Source organism: Octopus bimaculoides, chromosome 4 (genome assembly GCF_046866305.1).
Source record: "Octopus bimaculoides isolate indiv1 chromosome 4, ASM4686630v1, whole genome shotgun sequence".
NCBI lineage: Eukaryota > Metazoa > Mollusca > Cephalopoda > Octopoda > Octopodidae > Octopus > Octopus bimaculoides.
This window is the reverse complement of record NC_142931.1, coordinates 11819462-11838333: the sequence shown is the minus strand read 5'-3', so window position 1 is coordinate 11838333 and position 18872 is coordinate 11819462. Positions and strand designations below refer to the sequence as shown.

The window sequence follows — 18872 nt, the reverse complement described above, 5'->3', positions numbered from 1 at the left end:
GACAGTACTATCTACTATTTTTATTTAATTCCTGCAAGACTGGGGATGGCAAAGTCATAGAAATTCTCCACCTGGCTGTGTGGTAAGTAGCTTGCTTACCAACCACATGGTTCCAGGTTCATTCCTGCTGCGTGGCACCTTGGACAAGTGTCTTCTACTATAGCCTCAGGTCGACCAAAGCCTTGTGAGTGGATTTGGTAGATGGAAACTGAAAGAAGCCCGTCGTATATGTGTATATATATGTGTGTGTGTGTGTATATGTTTGTGTGTCTGTGTTTGTCCCCCGAACATCGCTTGACAACCAATGGTGGTGTGTTTACGTCCCAGTAACTTAGCAGTTCGGCAAAAGAGACCGATAGAATAAGTACTAGGCTTACAAAGAATAAGTCCTAGGGTCGATTTGCTTGACTAAAGGCGGTGCTCCAGCATGGCCGCAGTCAAATGACTGAAACAAGTAAAAGAGTAGAAGAGCAAAAGAGTATAGTTGATGGCAAAAACGAGTAGTATCTGTAGTTCAATGGGCCAGCCATGCCACATTCCTTGTCATGCTGAAACTCCCTGAGAACTACGTTAAGGGTGTGCATGTCTGTGGAGTACTCGGCCACTTGCGTGTTAATTTCACGAGCAGGCTGTTTTGTTGATTGGATCAACTGGAACCCTTATTGTTGTAACCAACGGAGGACCAGTTAACTGTTACTGTATTCTCCTGCAGTTCCATTAGTGAGTGCTTGTGTGTATCAGCGCTATGGCTATGATACAGTCATGAGTTTAAACCCTACACAGAGCCAATGTGTACTGCTCCAAGATAAAGGTATTACATTTCGTTTTGATTCAAGTTTGTCTAACTGTTGACAAGTATTCTTCCTACTTTATGATCAAGTAGTTAGAACTCTGTTGGATATGCAACTGTAAAAATATCCTCTCTGACAAATACATGCAGTAATATTAACAATGTATGTAAACACCGAATGCTTATTATGCTAAAAGGACTGTAAAACAATAATAAAAGTGCTGTAAATAGAAGTAATTATGAGATAAATATAGATAGGCAATCAACCCTACTCACACCCATGCCTTCCCCAAAGCTATAAACTGCATAAATGAAACGAACTAGCTACAACAAACAATTGAAATACCTTTACTGTTATACTAATCTAAAGTGCTCCCAGTCTAAATATAGAGATTTATGAGTGTGTATTATGGCTGGTTGACTTAGCTCCTGCTTGCAAACCGTTGTTTATGGCTGGTTGAGTTAGCTCCTGCTTGCAAACCATTGTCTATTAGTGCATTTTCCTTCTTGTTTTTTTGTTTAATTTTTTTTACATTAATTGTGATATGGAATATCTGTAGGCCTACTGCTCCTTGCATGTGTAACCATGGTAATAGATGTACTGTAACAATATAGGCTTTGATCTCACAAGCAAGTCACATGAGGTTCTCATTGCTATTCTGTAATTCTCTAACATTGCATTGTCCTCCCGAATGTTGATACTCAAGACAATCTGCTGTGTGCAGCAGATATGTCTCAAAGATAGGAGTCCCAGAATAAAACAGTCCACTCTTCATGCCTCAATTTGTTTATTTCTGCCTACGAACACACAGACGTGCACACATTTACACACAAAAAGGAAAGGAGGAAGGCCTATTCTAAATGTAAAACAAAAGACAAAAAAAAAAAACCAAGCAGTTATTATAACAAATATTTCTCATATGAAATATTTGATGTCAAAAAAGAAAAAGTGATTTAAAGTGTTTAATTGTAATAAAAACTCTATTAAACAGCAATTATGAAAGTTTTGAAGTGTTTATAAGTCATATATCAATGGTTTTATATGTATTTAAAAAACCATATTAACACCCAGCAAAAAAACCTCTATACAGTCACTGCAGCTTCTAGCAATAACGTCCAATCTCCATCAAGTCATACTGACATATTAAATAATAGATACACATTGTCTGGAACTAAATAACAACCACAATATTGATTTCTAATGTCGAGAGAAAATAATTATTTTAATTTTAGAGAAAGCATTGTTGACTATCCATTTAGTGTCGATACAAACACTTGTGTTTTTGGATGAATATAGAGATATATTGAACCCTTTTGTTACCATATCTCTGAAATACTCTAGCTTTGTTTTGGTTAATTTTGAAAATGAAGAATTTAGTAAAATAACTTTGTCAATATTTTAATATGGTGTTTGATACATAAATTAACATTAAATTTTGATGGGAAGTTTATAATTTAGAACACTTTAAAACCAGAAATTTGTATTGTAGAACAAAGAGTGATTTAAGGTGGGTGGGTGGGTATCGGCATTAAACAGTCAACTAAAAATATATTTGAATTAAGAAATTTAATTAGTTATTGGTCTATCAAAAATCAATTTTTGCATTTTAATCGATCTGTGAAACCTCAAATCAATTTTGGTTAATAAACTGGTGAAAGATGGTGTGACAGAATTTTTAAGCATTTGGATGTTGTCTTATAATTATTTTTTGCTATTATCATTAATTTAAATAAATATCATTATGGTCATCATCATTAGTTATTATTATTATTATTATTATCTGGCAGAATCATTAGTGTATCAGAAAAAATGCTTAGCAGCATTTCTTCTGGCCCTTTACATCCAAATTTTGCCTTTCATCCTTTCGGGGTTGATAAATTAAGTACCAGTTCAGTACCGGGGTTGATGCAATTGATCAGCCCCCTCCTCCAAAATTTCAGACCTTGTGTCTACAGTAGAAAGCATTATTATTATTATACAGCAGTCAAGTAGCACATCTAAGTAAATACACAACAGTACTTAGTTACAACTCTACATTCTGTGTTCAAATCCTGCCAGGGAAAATTTATTTTCAGTCCCTCTAAGTTTGTAAAATGTGCACCTCTCATATACTACCATATATATTCTCCTTTAATATATTGGGTTGGAACAAATGTAAACCATTTTCTAAGTAAATTTCAGTATTTAGGTATTTGTACATACCTTTATTCAAATACATCTGTCCCATTTAGTTCTGCTACCTTTTACCAACTTTGAGGCAACTTCATGATCCCTTCCTCCCAGAACTTGGCACCTTTTTTAGGTCATGAACTGGTTCAGGTTGTTTTTACAGTATTTCCAAGAATTGAAGTTCTTCCCATTTAAGAGAATTTTGTAGAGATTGAAATATATGGTAATCCAAAGGTGCAAGGTCAGATGAGTTTGTTGGGTGTGGTAGGACATTATGGCCAAGATGTGCCAATTTCTGCTAAGCTTGCTAGGTAGCATGAAGTCTAGCATTGTTCTAAATCGAGATAACACCCTTCCAATTGGCCAGTTCTAGACATTTGTCTCCTTTAATCAGTCTAACTGGGAACAATAATTGTCTGAATTCATTTGATTTTGTGGAAGGAACCCATGATACACAATGCTCTTACAATCCCACCAATTAGAGAGCATCCCTTTCTTTGGAGATTGACTAGCTTTTGGACTGATGAAAGGCAGTACATTTCATTCTCTCCAGGACATTTTCCTTTCCGCATTGTTGTAAAAATTCATTTTCCATCACCTGTGATCGTTCTTTTTAAAAATGGGTCATTTTTGTTATATTTGAACAGAGAATCACTGATAGAAATGCAGTTCATGTATCCAAGGGTCTTTAAATGCTTTATAATGTTCATATGAGATATGTAGAGAATCTCTGCAATGTCTTGTTCCATGTGATCTGGATTAGTTATGATTAACATCTGATTTGGCCATCCTCAACAACTCTAGGGCTGCCAGAACGTTTCACAGCTTTCCATATCTAAATTTTCACTTCTGAACTAAGTGAATCATTTATGAACTATCCTTTCAAGTATGGCACCATCTCCATAAACTGCACATGTCTATTTTGCTGTTGTACAGCACTTCTTTCCTTTCTGGAAATAAAAGAGCATCAAACTATGAAAATGCATCTCATTTACCTCCATTTTCACTTTTAGAGTAAAAGCAATAGAAGTAAACTAAACACAATGATTATGTAGGAAAATGCATTGAAATGTCCCTTTCAGAAAATATATCGTATTCTTCTGTCGTGTAAGAAACATGTTTTAAATGCCATCAATTGAAAAATGGTATGAACTTTTGTTTCAACCCAATATTTAAAAAAAACCTTATTACCATTAATAAAGAAGGTAATAGTGTAAAAAACAGAAATAGCGGAGACACAGACCCTGTGCCTCATGGTATTTAGTTTCATCCCTCACTTAGGCTCAACTTTATCTTTCATTATTTACATTTGACAGATATTTGTCCTCATCTTGTTTGTTGTTAACACATTTCGGCTGATATACCCTCCAGCCTTCATCAGGTGTCTTGGGGAAATTTCGAACCTAGGTTCTCGTTCCTAAGGTATTTTTCAATGTTATTATTATTCAGGTCACTGCCTGGAATCGAACTTGAGTCTTGGGGTTAGTAGCCATATGTCCGTGGGCATATGGCATAGTGGTTAAGAGCGTGGGTTACTAACCCCAAGATTCTGAGTCCGATTCCAGGCAGTGACCTGAATAATAATAATAACATCAAAAAATACCTTAGGAGTGAGAACCCAGGTTCGAAATTTCCCCAAGACACCTGATGAAGGCTGGAGGGCATATCAGCCGAAACATTGTGTTAACAACAAACAAGATGAGGACAAATATCCGTCAAATGTAAATAATGTACATAATTCCTCATCTCTTAAATATAGAACTGTTTTATCTTTCATCTCCATGCGAGATGGAAAATGCATGGAAGTGTGTGTGTGAGAGAGAGAGAGAGAGAGAGAGATGATGATGATATAGACATCATAATTTCATATCTACTTTCTATTCTGGTATGGATTGCATGGGTCACCATAATTGGATTGGTATTCAAGGGTACTGTGCACTGCCAACCCTAGATAGGTTGGAGAATCTCATCTTGCTTGCATTTCATGTTTTGTTTGGTTTCTATGGCTGATTGTCCTTTCTATCACCAACCACATGACAGAGTTTTTTGTCTTGTGCATGTGCTTAAAGTTGTCTTTTACACCCCTTCACACAAGATCATCTGAGCCAAAGTAAACAACTTGTATTTACATTCTTAGTGAACATTCCATCCTGTAGCTCTGTGTTCTTAGTCTCATAGTAGTAGAATAAAATTCCTTACTTATAAAACAGGTAAGAGTTAATGACAGGAAGAGAATTTGGTTGTAAAATACAACCTGAAATAAGTACTCGGATGACCTATGCCAGCATAGAAAACTGGATGTAAAACAAACATATTACTGCTTCTTATTTTATTGACTTGAAAGGATGAAAAAAAAGTTGATTTTGGTGGGATCTGAAATCATGTCATAGAGAGATAAAACTCAATATTGTAATGCTTGTAGTTTGGCCCGCTATTTCTGCATCTTTGCTGCCCCTCCTTGGAATGAAATATAATGAAAAATAATTGTAAAATCTAATTAATATCTGATAAAATTTCAGTAACCGCATGATTTGTTTTGTTTCAGCTTTTATTGTTATTTTAGGGAGAATTGCAACTCAATATTAACTGTAAATAGATGTCTTGATACCCCCAATATTTTCTGTCTTCCACTCACTTTATAGCATGCATGACAAAACTTTATAGTAAGGTTGTTCCACATCACAGCAAGTTAATATTAAGCAGGTAGCTGCATCAACTTAAAACATTTCATATCTATTCAATGATTGTAATGACTATTTTTTTTAGGAATGCATAGTTTCTGATGTTAAATATTTTGTTGCTTTATAGATTATTGTTGTTTTAATATGTCTATGTATGTTTCAATGGAATCAGTAAATTAAAAATATGAATTACGATTTTGTGGACGTTGGAAAAAAAAGACATTTGAGCGAGGTTGTTGCCAGTGCCGCTGGACTGGCTCCTGTGCAGATGGCACGTAAAATACACCATTTCGAGCATGGCCGTTGCCAGTACCGCCTGACTGGCCTTCGTGCCGGTGGCACGTAAAAGCACCCACTACATTCTTGGAGTGGTTGGCATTAGGAAGGACATCCAGCTGTAGAAACTCTGCCAAATCAGATTGGAGCCTGGTGTAGCCATCTGGTTCGCCAGTCCTCAGTCTAATTGTCCAACCCCATGCTAGCATGGAAGGCAGATGTTAAACGAACGAACGATGAAAATATTGTTTTTGCCAGTCACTCAAAATGGTGATTGGTTAGATCTTGAGTTGGCATAATTGTTAGAGTATCCGAAAAATGCTTTGTAGCAGTCATTCAGACTATTAACATTCTAAGATCAAATCTCATCAAAGTCAACTTTACTTTACATTTGTCCAGGATCGATAAAATAAAATAAAAATACCTATCAAGCACTAGGTTTGATGGCATCCTCTAACTCCTGGCCCCTCAAAATTACTGGCTTTGTGCCTAAATCAAACTATTATTTAGTTTTGATAGGAAGGACCACACTCAGTTTTTCCAGACCATTCCAGACTGATGATGTCAAATCAACTGATGTTCATCTTGAACTTTGTAGAGAATATGTGAGCAAGGGAAGAGTTCCAAAGGTTAAATTCCTGGAAGAAGTATTCTAATGTGAGTCGCAACTTACTTGTTTCAGTCATTGGACTGCAGCCATGCTGGGGCCCCAACTTTAAGTATTTTACTCAAATGAATCGACCTCAGTACTTTTTTAAAGCTTGGTACTTATTCTATCAGTCTCTTCTGCTGAGCCACTGAGTTACAGGAATGTAAACACACCAACACCAGTTACCATGTGGTGGTGGGACACAAACACACTACAGGCTTCTTTCAGTTCCTGTCTGCCAAATCCACTTACAAGGCTTTGTTTGCCTGAGGCTATAGTAGAAGACACTTGCCTAAGGTGTCACACAGTGAGATGAACCCAGAGCCATATGGGTTCATCCACACAGTCACACCTGCACCTATAATACTTTCTGGTTCCAAAGAGCCTACTTTGGATTGCCATGGTTTAGTGGTGTAACAACCTAACTGTCATCATCGTTGTCATCGTTGTCGTTTAACATCCGCTTTCCATGCTGGCATGGGTTGGACGGTTTGACTGAGGGCTGGCAAGCCAGAAGGCTGCACCAGGCTCCAATCCGATCTGGCAACGTTTCTACAGCTGGATGCCCTTCCTACCGCCAACCACTCCGAGAGCGTAGTGGGTGCTTTTTATGTGCCACCAGCACGAGGGCCAGTACTGGCATCAGCCACACTTGAATGGTGCTTATGTGCCACCAGCACGAGTGCCAATCAGACGGTACTGTCCGAAGCTATGCATTATTTATTTGTATGGATAGTGTAATGCTGCAAGTAGGTCCCCTTTATATGTGTAATGACTGTGTTTTATGTTGTTGAAAGTGTCTTAAGCTGTTGTGCTCTTATTGTAAGATGTTTTCAAGCGCTATGTTTGGTATGAGGTGTTTGAGCTGTGTTTGCATGGAGTGCATTTTGAAAGGTCACTGTAATCAAATGATTAAGAAATAAACAAAGCTCTGATGTCTCCCTAGAGTCAATAGATTATCATGAATACCATCATCATTTAATGTCTCTGCTGGCATGGGGTGAACAATCCAGTAGGACCTGATGAAGTGGAGAATTGCATTGTGTTCCAGTTTATTTTGATCTAGTTTCTGCAGCTGGATGCCGTTCCTAACACCACTTTACAGGGCATACTGATTGCTTTTTTTTTTTTTTTTTTTTTTACATGACACCAGCACCAGTGAGGTCACCATACAATCTACAAGACTAAGTGCCTAAAATGGTCCCTATAATTGAAAGAGGCTGTGTGATGGTGGAGAGTAAAGTAAGAGAAGAGGAACATATTTGTAGTTGTGAGAGAATGGTAGTGGAGCGAGTAACAGAATAGACTCTTTTGGGAGGAGGGAACATGGCAGGAAGCAGTAGAAAGGAAGGGACATAAATTCCTGAAGTGTTTACCACCTCTGTAACAAGCAACCCAGATTTGCACCCTGAAGATGCATAGCGTTGTGTTATTTTTTATTTTGACCTGCTTCTATACTGATGCACATACTCTCACAGTAATTTAAGCAAGAAATATACCAATATGTTGTGTAATTGAGTCAAATGAAATTTTTAAGTGCATGCAGATAAAGTTGTGATTAAAAGGAAATACTAACCAAATTTCTAACATTAGAAGTTTTATGTGAGTAGTTAGTTTTGAATTTCTGTTAATGGTATTTGGATTTGTGTTTATTTATTCAGTAGTTCAATCAGTAATGAGCAAATGAAATTCAAAGGAATGGTTCATTAAAATTTTTCATTTTTGTATTTGGTTTGCAAGATTCTTGATGTGAACTCTTCTGCTGCAATAAAATCTGTTCCTTCTCAGGAGGGTCATAATGTCAATAATAAACACATGCACTGGTTCTGTTTCACTTCTTTTGTTATTATTCATCGACTAATTAACCATTTAACCTATTAACTAATTGATTGTTTGATTAATCAGTTGTTTAATTATTCAGCCAACCAATCAGTTAGCTAGGTTTGTTAGTCTTTTTGTTACCAATCTCAACCTCATCAATGACATGCCCCCACTATTCCAGGTTTGCTTGTCTATTCTGAGATGAGGTCAGGAATTGTGATGAAAGGACTCTGACAAACCCACCTGATTGAGTGGTTGACTGAATGATTAATCAAACAATTAATTAATCAATCTGTTGATTGGATGTTAACAAATTGACTGATAGTAATAAAAGAAATGAAACAGAGCCAGTTTGTATTCATTATTGGCATATTGACCCTCCTGAGATACAACAAAATAAGGAAAATTGTTTAGGCCACTTAAGTGTTAAACTCAAGTCAGAATTGGCAGTAAAGAGTAAATTATGTTTGGAATTTACTATTCTTCTTAGCAGTTGCACAAGAATTCAAGATTAGACATTCATGGGAACTTTGTGTGCTATCAACCAAGTTCACATTGAAGAATCTGTAGAAGAAAATTTTAAGCTAATCATTTAAAATCGATTTCCCCATGCTTGTACAGGTCAGACAGAATTTGCTGAGGTAGATATTCTATTGCTGGATGCCCTTCCTATTGCTAACCTTTGTGTTTCCTTACAATGTAATGTTTCTTCATAGCTAGACATATTTTGCATGCAAAAGTGGGAATAAACAACCTCACTTGTGATGCTCACTTACAACCATCACATGATGTCAAGACAAGGACACACACACAATGCACTTCATTCGGTTTCTATCTACCAGATCCACTCAGAGCTTTGGTTAGCCCAGGGCTATAGTAGAAGACTTTTACCCAAGACCACACAGTTAGGAAGCAAACCTAACCAGACAGCCATGTCTGTGCCTATATATACAAGTGTGTGTATCATCGTTTAACATTCATTTTCCATGCTGGCCTGGGTTGGATGGATTGACAGGAGCTGACAAGCCAGAGAGCTGCCCAGGTTCCAGTTGTATGCTTTGGCATGACTTCTACGGCTGAATGCTCTTCTTAATGCCAACCATTTTACAGCATGTGCTGAGTGCCTTTTTATGTGGCACCAGCATGATTGCTTCATACATGGCACTGGCACAGGTGTGCCTTTTACGTGGAACTGGCATGGGTGCTCTTGATGTGGCACCGGCGTGGGTGCTCTTGACGTGGCACTAGCACAGGTGCCCTTGACATGCATGGGTGCTCTTAATGTGGCACCAGCATGGGTGCTCTTGACATAGCACCAGCATTAGTGCTCTTGATGTCATGCTAGTACCGGCACGGGTGCTCTTGATGTGGCACAAGTGCTTTTGACATGGCACCAGCGGGGGTGCTCTCGGCTTGGCGCCGCGTGGGTGCCCTTGTCATGACGCCAGCACGGATGCCCTGTTGTACATAGCATCGGCATGGTTGTTTTTTTTTCATGTATAGCTTATATCAAAAAGATAAACGTTTGTGAGACAAAAGCATTAGTTAGTAACAAGAGTAGGAGAAGAGCAAACTACAATAGCATCAAAGAAGTAATAGTCTTGCTTGGCTTGTAAAGAACATTGGATAGGAAATGGACAGTCTATTGACTGGAAACTATAAATACAAACAGAAAGAGCCAGGAGATCTGTGGCAGATGAACTAGTGAATTTAAGCTCACCGTATAAGCAATCACGAACAGAATACAGCTGACAGATTGAGTGTCTACTAAAAAAACATAATTAGTGCTAATAGTAGCACCTAGTCTACAAATAAAGAGACTGGGAGTTCATGGGAATTACTGAGAGGTTTTTTGTTGTTTGTTTTTTTGTGTCAAAATGTGATGTATCGCTGCATTTTGGAGCCATATGACCTCAATGTAAAGGCATATTGTGGTAGAAATAGACCAGAGATCTTATGTAATTTAAATATGTCTCCTCTGTTTTGTATAGTTGATTTTACATTGGTCTCTTATTGATAAGAATCATTCTAACAATGATTTAATAAATTGGCATATTTTTATTTCACTTTGGATCAATATTCTGATGGGTTTTTGTAACAAAAATTTTTAAAAATATAATAGACTTACATTGCTATGTGATTGAGAAGCTTGCTTTGCAACCATGTGGCTTTGAGTTTAATCCCATTGCATGGCACCTTGGGTAAGTGTCTTCTACTATAACTCTAGGCCTTTTGAGTGAATTTGGTAGATAGAAACTGTGTAGAAGCCCATTGTGTGTGTGTCTTTGTGTCTAAGTTTGTCACCACCACCCCACTATTTGACAACCATTGTTTGTTTACATTATGTAACTTAGCTGTTGGGCAAAAGGGACCAACAGAACAAGCACCAGACTTAAACAGTAAATTCTGGAGCCAGTTTGTTTGACTAAAACTCTTCGAGGCTGTACCCCAGCATGGCCACAGTCCAATGGTTAAAACAAATAAAAGATAGTTCTATGCAGAGACTCCGAGAGTAGCTTTTATAAGTTTTTCTTTTAGTCATAATGATCTTCACTGAATCTATTGATTAAGTTAGTAGCTTGAATCGTTGATATAATTGACTATACTTGCTTCTCTTACAAACCAGCTATGGTACAAGTTAAAAAAATATTATTCTTGTTGCTGTTAGAATTCATTTCACTTGTATATTGTCTTGATCAATATACATTATATTCATATTGATTTATTAAATTCAATAATTAATACAGGTTCATTGTGAAGATTTGCAGTGTTTTGTTTCCAGACTATTATTTTACCCAATTACCATACACTTGTAAAGAAAATGAATGTAAATATATTAACTCTTGTGTTCAGCATAGCTACACCCACTTAGTTTCTATTCTTTTAAATAAATATTCTGTTTCTAGTACATAACATGCTGGTTTAAATATTGATCTAACATCTCTTTTGAAATCAATTTATCTGATCTAACCGTTGTTATTGATCAGTTTTTATTAACTATTGCTACAAACAAGGAGAGTAAACAAATTTGTGTTTTACACCCAGCTTATTTAATTCTAGTTTGAACAGACAATGAATCCCATAATAAGTCAGAAGTAGAAAATTAATGAATATAGATTTTTCCAAAATATTGTTCCTAGAATGGCTGTATGGTTAAGAAGCTTGCTTAGCAACCATGTGGTTATGGGTTCAATCCCACTAAGCAAGTGTCTTCTGCTATAGTCCCAGGCCAACCAAATCCTTATGAGTGAATTTAATATCTAAAGATTGTCTGGAAGTTCATTGTATATATGCATATGTGTGTGTGAGCATGTATGTGTTTGTCCCTACCTTCACACTGCTTGACAACTGGTGTCGGTTAGTTTACATCCTTTTAATGTAGTAGTTCAGTAAAAAGAAATCTATAGAATAAGTTCCAGACTTGAAAACTATGCACTGGAGTCAATTTGTTTGATTAAACCTTTCAAGGCCGTCTCCCAGCATGGCTGCAGTCCAATGAGTGAAACAAGTAAAAGATAAAAAAAAACTTTCCCATATTGACACATTAATGATCTCTCTCTCTCTCTCTCTATAAATATATATATATACAATTTTAGTCTTTTTCTGTTTATTGTTGCCTCGAATGTTGCGAAGGTATCTAGGAACCATGACTCATTTGAAAACCAAATGTGCAGAGACTGTGAAAGAAATATAAATATCCATAAATCATCTCTCTTTATTGATAGACACATGTTCCAGTCTCTCTCCCATACTTTACACTCTTAACACTTGGCTTCAAAGCCACCCCCACCTTAATACCACTCCCCACTCGTTTGAGGGATCATGTCTTGCTAATTACTTGCTAACCTCACTAGTGCCTGTGCCAGGAAGGCATCTAACCATAGAAACCATGGCACTGGGTCTTGAGGCAAGCCTTGGATCGTTGGATCCTGTTGAACCATCCAGTTCACGCCAGCATAGAAGATGAATGTTAGATGATGGTGGTGGGGGAGTCAGTCATCATTTGAAAATCAGAGGTAACACATACCATGTGAAAGAAATGTGATTTGGTATTTAACTGATTTCAACTATTCTGGGGTGAGTGTCTTCAAGGGTTTATTGATCATATCAACCCCAGTATTTATTTCAGCTCTTTGGTAATCTCTGCTTATTGTACTGCTAAGTTATGGGGCATAAGCAGGGACACACACACACACTAGTGACCTGCACACAGTTTTCACAAACTGGTTGTTAAATAAATTTTTTGAACAGGAATTAGCTCTTAACATTTTACTGAATCCTAAAGGACACCATGACATTTCCCAATAGGAAAGCCATGATATCAATCAGTCCGTGTCCTCCTGCACTCACATTTCAGTTTCCCCTTGACATTTTCAAGTTAAAATAATAGGTTGGTGCAAAAATATTGGCAATATTTGATCATCAACTGTAAACTGGTGCAGTTGATGTTCAGTTTGAATTTGTGTGGGTGAAACCTGGGCAAGAGAGAAATTCCAGTGGTCAGCAGCTATATCTTTCACTTGGTTCAATCATTGGACTGTGGTCAAGCTGGGACACTCCTCTGAAGGGTTTAGTCAAACAAATTCTGACTCCCAAAACTTACTATTTTTACAGTACAGTACTTATTCTACCAATCTCTTTTATTGAACTGCTAAGTTACTGAGACATAAGCAAATCAACATTGGTTGTCAAAACACACACACACACACAATTTCTGTCTACCAAATTCACTCACAAGGCTTTGGTTGGCCATGGGTTGGTTGTAGTAGAAGGTTCTTGCCCAAGATGGCATACAATGGGGTTGAACCCCAAAATGTCATGTGGTTGCAAAGTGATCTTTTTAGGCACACAGCCATGCCTGCACCAATGGTGAAGAGTTATTAGAAGTATTTGGTGCAAAATCTCATTTGAGAGACACAGTAAAGATAAAGAGAGATGGATGTGAAAAGTGGGTTTAGATGACCATCTGACCAGGGTGAGAACGAAAATTGGGAAGACTTTTAAAGAGTCTTCTAGAAATAGTGAAATAAAGAGGATTTCAAAAGCAAGAACTTTAACCATAAAATATTAGTTTCAAACTTTGTCACAAGGCCAGCAATTTCAAGAGAGGGGCAAGTCGATTACATTGACTCCCAGTACACAACCGGTACTTATTTTTGACAATCCTGAAAGGATGAAAGGCAACCTCAACAGAATTTGAACTCAGAATATAGACAGATGAAATACCACTGAATATTTTGCATGGCATGGTAACGGTTCTGCCAGTTCACTGCCTCACTTTATTCACAAAATATTAAAATGCTTTTGGGGTCTTTTTTTTCTGCAAGCACTCATTGTTAATGCAGTAAATTGTCTTGTAGTGGACAAATATTTTCAGCTGCTGTGTTAAAATAAGTAAAAAAAAAAGCCATGTTGTCAATCATCATTGTCACTGTCATCGTTATTTCTATGTTCACTTTTGATGCTGGCATGGGCTGGACAGTTAGATACAATCCAATAAGTCGGAGAATTATGTCTTGCTCCAGTGTTTCAGTGTTGGTATAGTTTCTCTGGTTGGATACCATTCCTAATGCCAGTCACTTTACAGTGTACTAAGTGATTAAAAAAAACATTTTTGTTTTATGAGCACAGGAGATGGTGTCACACAAAAAGCACTGGTGCTAATGCCATGTAAAAAGCACCTAGTATACTCTGTAAAGTGGTTGGCATTAGGAAGGGCATCCAACTGTAGAAACCAAGCCAAAACATGCAATGGAATGTGGTGTGGCTCCTGGCCTTGTCATCTGCTGTCAAACTGTGCAACTCATGCCAGCATAGAAAACAGATTTTAAATGATGACGATGTACCATCACTAGTGGGGTTTCCTTGAAATGCATAAGACTAAAGATTTCCCTCACCTTAGAGGGTGAATGGAAAATAAAGGGACAGATTTGTTGTTGGGGATTTTCATGGCTTCTTGAAATTTCTTCCAGCCATTGTGTTTTTAAGCTTTTGTAAATATCAGGACAAACTTCTCCAATCGTTGTACTCATGAACTTACATTTTAACAAAATTTAATAATGTCTTTTCATTTATTTCAGACTGGATTAAATGTTGCAAGGATTGTTGAAATTCCACCTGTGGCCATTATGCCAAACTTCTTAGTACAGCGCTATGTTCTTCAGCCATTCAGATATCAGACAGGTGGCACCATTCTGGTAAGCTGTTAATTTTGTTTTCTGATCTTTCCATGTTGAAATCAGCTGGTCCGAAAGTAATTTTTTAATTAAATTAAACTAGTCTCCCAAACAATACTACACTTTCTGAAAAAGGCTTGTTTCATTTCTTAATTCAATCTGTCACAAACAATGTTAGTGTATGTAGTAAAGTATTAATGTTATTAAAATTTTGGTTGTAATGTTACCTGGCATAAAGTCACCTCCGTCATGTAACCAAGGGAGTTTTTTTAATCTTCGTAAGTTACCTGGTGACCTCATTAGTGCCAATGGCACAAAAGGAGCACCTAGTACACACTGTGGAGTGGTTGGCAGTAGAAAGGGCATCTAGCTATAGAAATTGTACCAAAGTTGACATTGGGGCTTGCCAGATTCTGCCAAACCGTCCAACCTATGCCAGTATAGAAAGCAGATGCTGAATGATGATTATGCTAAGATATTTCAAATTCTAACATGACTTATAATAGTTTCTGCCTGCATCCTCTGCACATATTTTGCCATTTCCCAATGTCTTCACACACAAACACATTGTTAAAACCAGAGGAGATCGGTATGTTGACCCTTTAGCATTTAGGTTATTCTATCAATTTGTAATGCTTATTTTTTTCATTTTGTTTTGAAATAATCATGCTATATCTCACAGCTTTGAGGTTTCAATGATGTGATTGTATATTTTTAAAGTGATATTGTTGGGTTGGTGTGAGAGGTTAGATCTGGCTGGTCTGAACATAAAACAGGTGGAATATTTAGGTCAGATATTGTCAGTTTAAATGCTAAAGGGTTAAAGAAAGACCTTTTCAGTCTTTAGTAATAATTTATTTGTGGTTTTCTTATATTTTTCTTAGCACAATCATATATTTGAGCTGTTGCTTAGTGCCAGGTGAGTAGTGATCAAGCAGACCTATGATTCTACTGATGACAGTCCCATATTTCTCTCAGGCATTGAGTATCTAGGACTACATTATCTAATGTGTCTGCCTCTTAACAGGATGCTAACATGTAGTTTGAGGGAGATTTGGCTGCTATTTCTAACAGATCAAATGATCATGTAGAGTCTCCTTCATTGAAAAACCGTAAATTGGTTGTTTTCAATGACAGCATTTTAATAAATGTTTGTATTTAATATTTCTTGATAATTTAGTAGTGTTTATGTACACAAACGTGCACGCACACACACGACCCACTTTGACTTGAGGAAGTGGTGGCATGCTGTGGAATCTCCAGAGTAACAAACCACTGGATCACTAAATAAATTACACACACACATACACATCCCAATAGATGTAACTAGTTTGCATGGTTGTAGATATATGTATATTCTAACTGTAACAAGTTGTTCAGTTTAAACGATGCAGTGTTGTCTAATTCTCTTTGTATGATTTCCCATTTGGGTCATTACATTTTTTTGATAATTTCTTGCATATGATCTAGGCAAGAGTATCAATTATAGACCCTTCTGTTTTTCATTACTTTAATGTATTATTAATATCATTATGAAGCAATGGGTTGGCAGATCATTAAACATACTGGACAGAATGCTTAGTGGCATTTCTTCTCACTTCATGTTCTGAGTTCAAATACCACTGGGATCAATTTCGCCTTTTGTCCGTTTGAGGTTGATAAAATAAGCACCAGTTGAGCCCTGGGGTTGATATAATCAACTTACCCCTCTGCCCCAAATTGCTGACTTTGTGCCAAAATCTGAAACCAATATCACTATAATTATTACATGGAGTGGCAGAATAATTCAGTGCTCCACATTCTGAGTCAGATCCTACCAAAGTTGTCTTCTATTTCTCTACAATCAATAAACTTTGTATTTATGATGTAGTCGATTTAATAGACTCTTCCCCTCTCTTACAAATGTCTAGCCTTGTACTACAGTGAGAAATTTTTTTATCATTTTCCTTTTAACATATATCATTGTCTTAATTTCTAATGACTCTGTTCTCTTGTTGCAGGCTGGTGAACTTGCTCTTAAGCGTGGCTGGTCAATAAATCTTGGTGGTGGATTCCATCACTGTTCAGCCAAGAAAGGGGGTGGATTTTGTGCTTATGCTGATATTACACTTACAATGAAATTCATGAGAGACAGACATAAGATTAGAAAAATATTAATTGTAGACCTTGATGCTCATCAGGTAAAAATGACTTCTTCTTTCTCCCCTTTTCCCCACTTTCAATGGATTTCTCTCTCTCACAAGACATATGTTTTCTTCCCATCAAAACCTCTCCTTAAAATGTTACTCCTATTTTCCAGGGCAATGGATACCAGAGAGATGTACTTGAAGCTGATGACAATGATGTCTATATCTTGGATATTTACAACAGAAAGATCTATCCATTTGATGGCTATGCTAAAAGTGAGCACATTTTGCAAAATCATGATTTGATGTTGAGTTACTTTCATTAAACCTTATTATGTTTGGCATTTGCAAAGTCTATTTTGTGCGATAAAGTTGAATAGGATGCAAGCCTAGCTGCATGGTTAAGAAGCTCACTTTTCAACCATGTAATTTCAGGTTCAGTCCCACTGTGCAACACCTGGACAAATGTCACCTTCATGCTTCCTGAAATTCGCCAATACTACACCTGATATCCCCTGCCCCATACGCATGCACTCATGTGTATCATGACTCATACACTGTTCGCTTTCCTGACATTTGTATACAATTCTATGTACTGTACATGCACCTTTGATGAGTTATAGTGCACCTAAACAATAATTTCATTATTATTATTATTATAGCCCCAGGCCAACAAAAGCTTTGTCGGTAGATTTATCATCATCATCATTGTCATTTAACATTCATTGTCCATGCTGGTTTGGGTCAGATGGTTTGACCAGGGCTGGCAAGCTGGAAGGCTGCACCAGGCTCCAGCCTGTTTTGGCGTGGTTTCTATGGCTGGATGCCTTTCCTAAAGTCAACCACTCTGAGAGTGTAATGGATGCTTTTACATACCACCGGCATTTGTGTGTGTATTGAAGCCTGTCGTATGGGTGTGTCTTTTGTGTCCCCCCTCCACTGCTTGACAACTGCATTTGGTTTCACTAAGTCCCTGTGACTTAGAGACTCAGTATAAGGGACCGATAAAACAAGTATCAGACTCAGAAAATAAGCACTGGCGTCAATTTGTTCGGCTAAACCCTTCAAGGTGATGCCCCAGCATGGCCACTATCCAGTGACTGCAACAATTGAAAGATAAAAGAAAAGATATGACTGTGTAATTAGCTCAATGATGAAGTGCTTTTATATCTGATTAAATTTCTTATCAATATTTATATCTTTCCAGAAGCCATCAAGAGAAAAGTAGAACTTGAACCTTTCACGGCTGATGAAGAATATCTTAATTCTGTTTCAGTGTGAGTAAAGTTTTGTAGTTTTATTTCTCTGTTACTATATGTGTGTGTGTGTGTCTTTATCTTGACATTGCACTTGTAAACAAATGTCATCATCATACAACATCAGTTGTTATTTTGCAGTCTTCCCAGAAATCATAACTCCTGTCATTTACGTTTTCTCCTTCTTTCTATAGTGTTCCTTTACTCATTGCTTGCCAAAAATCTTGTATGTGCATTCATTGTGCACATATAAGACCCTTGTCTAAAGTGTGACGAGGAAAATCAGCCACCGTGCATGTGTGTTCCTGTATTTTTGTATTTTATATAAGCAAACATGATTGCTTAATTGCTACAACTTTGGTTTTACTTCAGGTGCACTTTTACAGCTCACAATAGTAAAGTCTAAATATCATTTTTATATTTGCTTTTTGTTTACGATATGTTAATTTGTTTTCACTGTATTTTAGATAGCAATTATACTAAATCTGACTAAACACTTCTTTACTCATAAATAGGGGTATACATTTTACATCAGTATGTATTGTATATAAATAAATGTTAATTTTCAAACAACTTAATATCAATCTTTGTTTTATCTGTTGTTCATTTAGAAATGTCCATGGAGCCTTAAATGAGTTTGATGCAGATGTTGTTATTTATAATGCGGGGACTGACATTTTAGATGGAGATCCTCTAGGAAATCTTGCCATCTCACCAGCGGTATGTAGGAAAATATCATAACTTATCTACTTTCCTCTTAGTTCAGGCAGAACCATTAGCATGCTAGGCAAATTGCTTAGCAACATTCCATCCTTTTGGGGTTAATAAAATAGTATCATCTGAGCACTGAGGTTGATGGAATTGACTTACTCCCCCTCCTTGAAATTGCTGGCCTTGTGCCAAAATTTGAAAGTACTTGTGTTGATT

At 37.0% G+C, this 18872-nt stretch overlaps 1 protein-coding gene across 4 annotated transcripts in view; it reads left to right on the top strand.

Annotated features, from left to right (window-relative positions):
* Nucleotides 1-18872, top strand: part of LOC106872189 (histone deacetylase 11) — a 31181-nt gene that overhangs the window by 9480 nt on the left and 2829 nt on the right. For all 4 annotated transcript variants that reach the window (XM_014919088.2, XM_089350279.1, XM_014919087.2 and 1 more), the window contains 5 exons: nt 14468-14584; nt 16564-16743; nt 16863-16965; nt 17897-17966; nt 18557-18665. In XM_014919088.2, coding sequence (XP_014774574.1) covers nt 14468-14584; nt 16564-16743; nt 16863-16965; nt 17897-17966; nt 18557-18665 — 579 coding nt within the window. The remainder of the gene's footprint in view (nt 1-14467; nt 14585-16563; nt 16744-16862; nt 16966-17896; nt 17967-18556; nt 18666-18872) is intronic.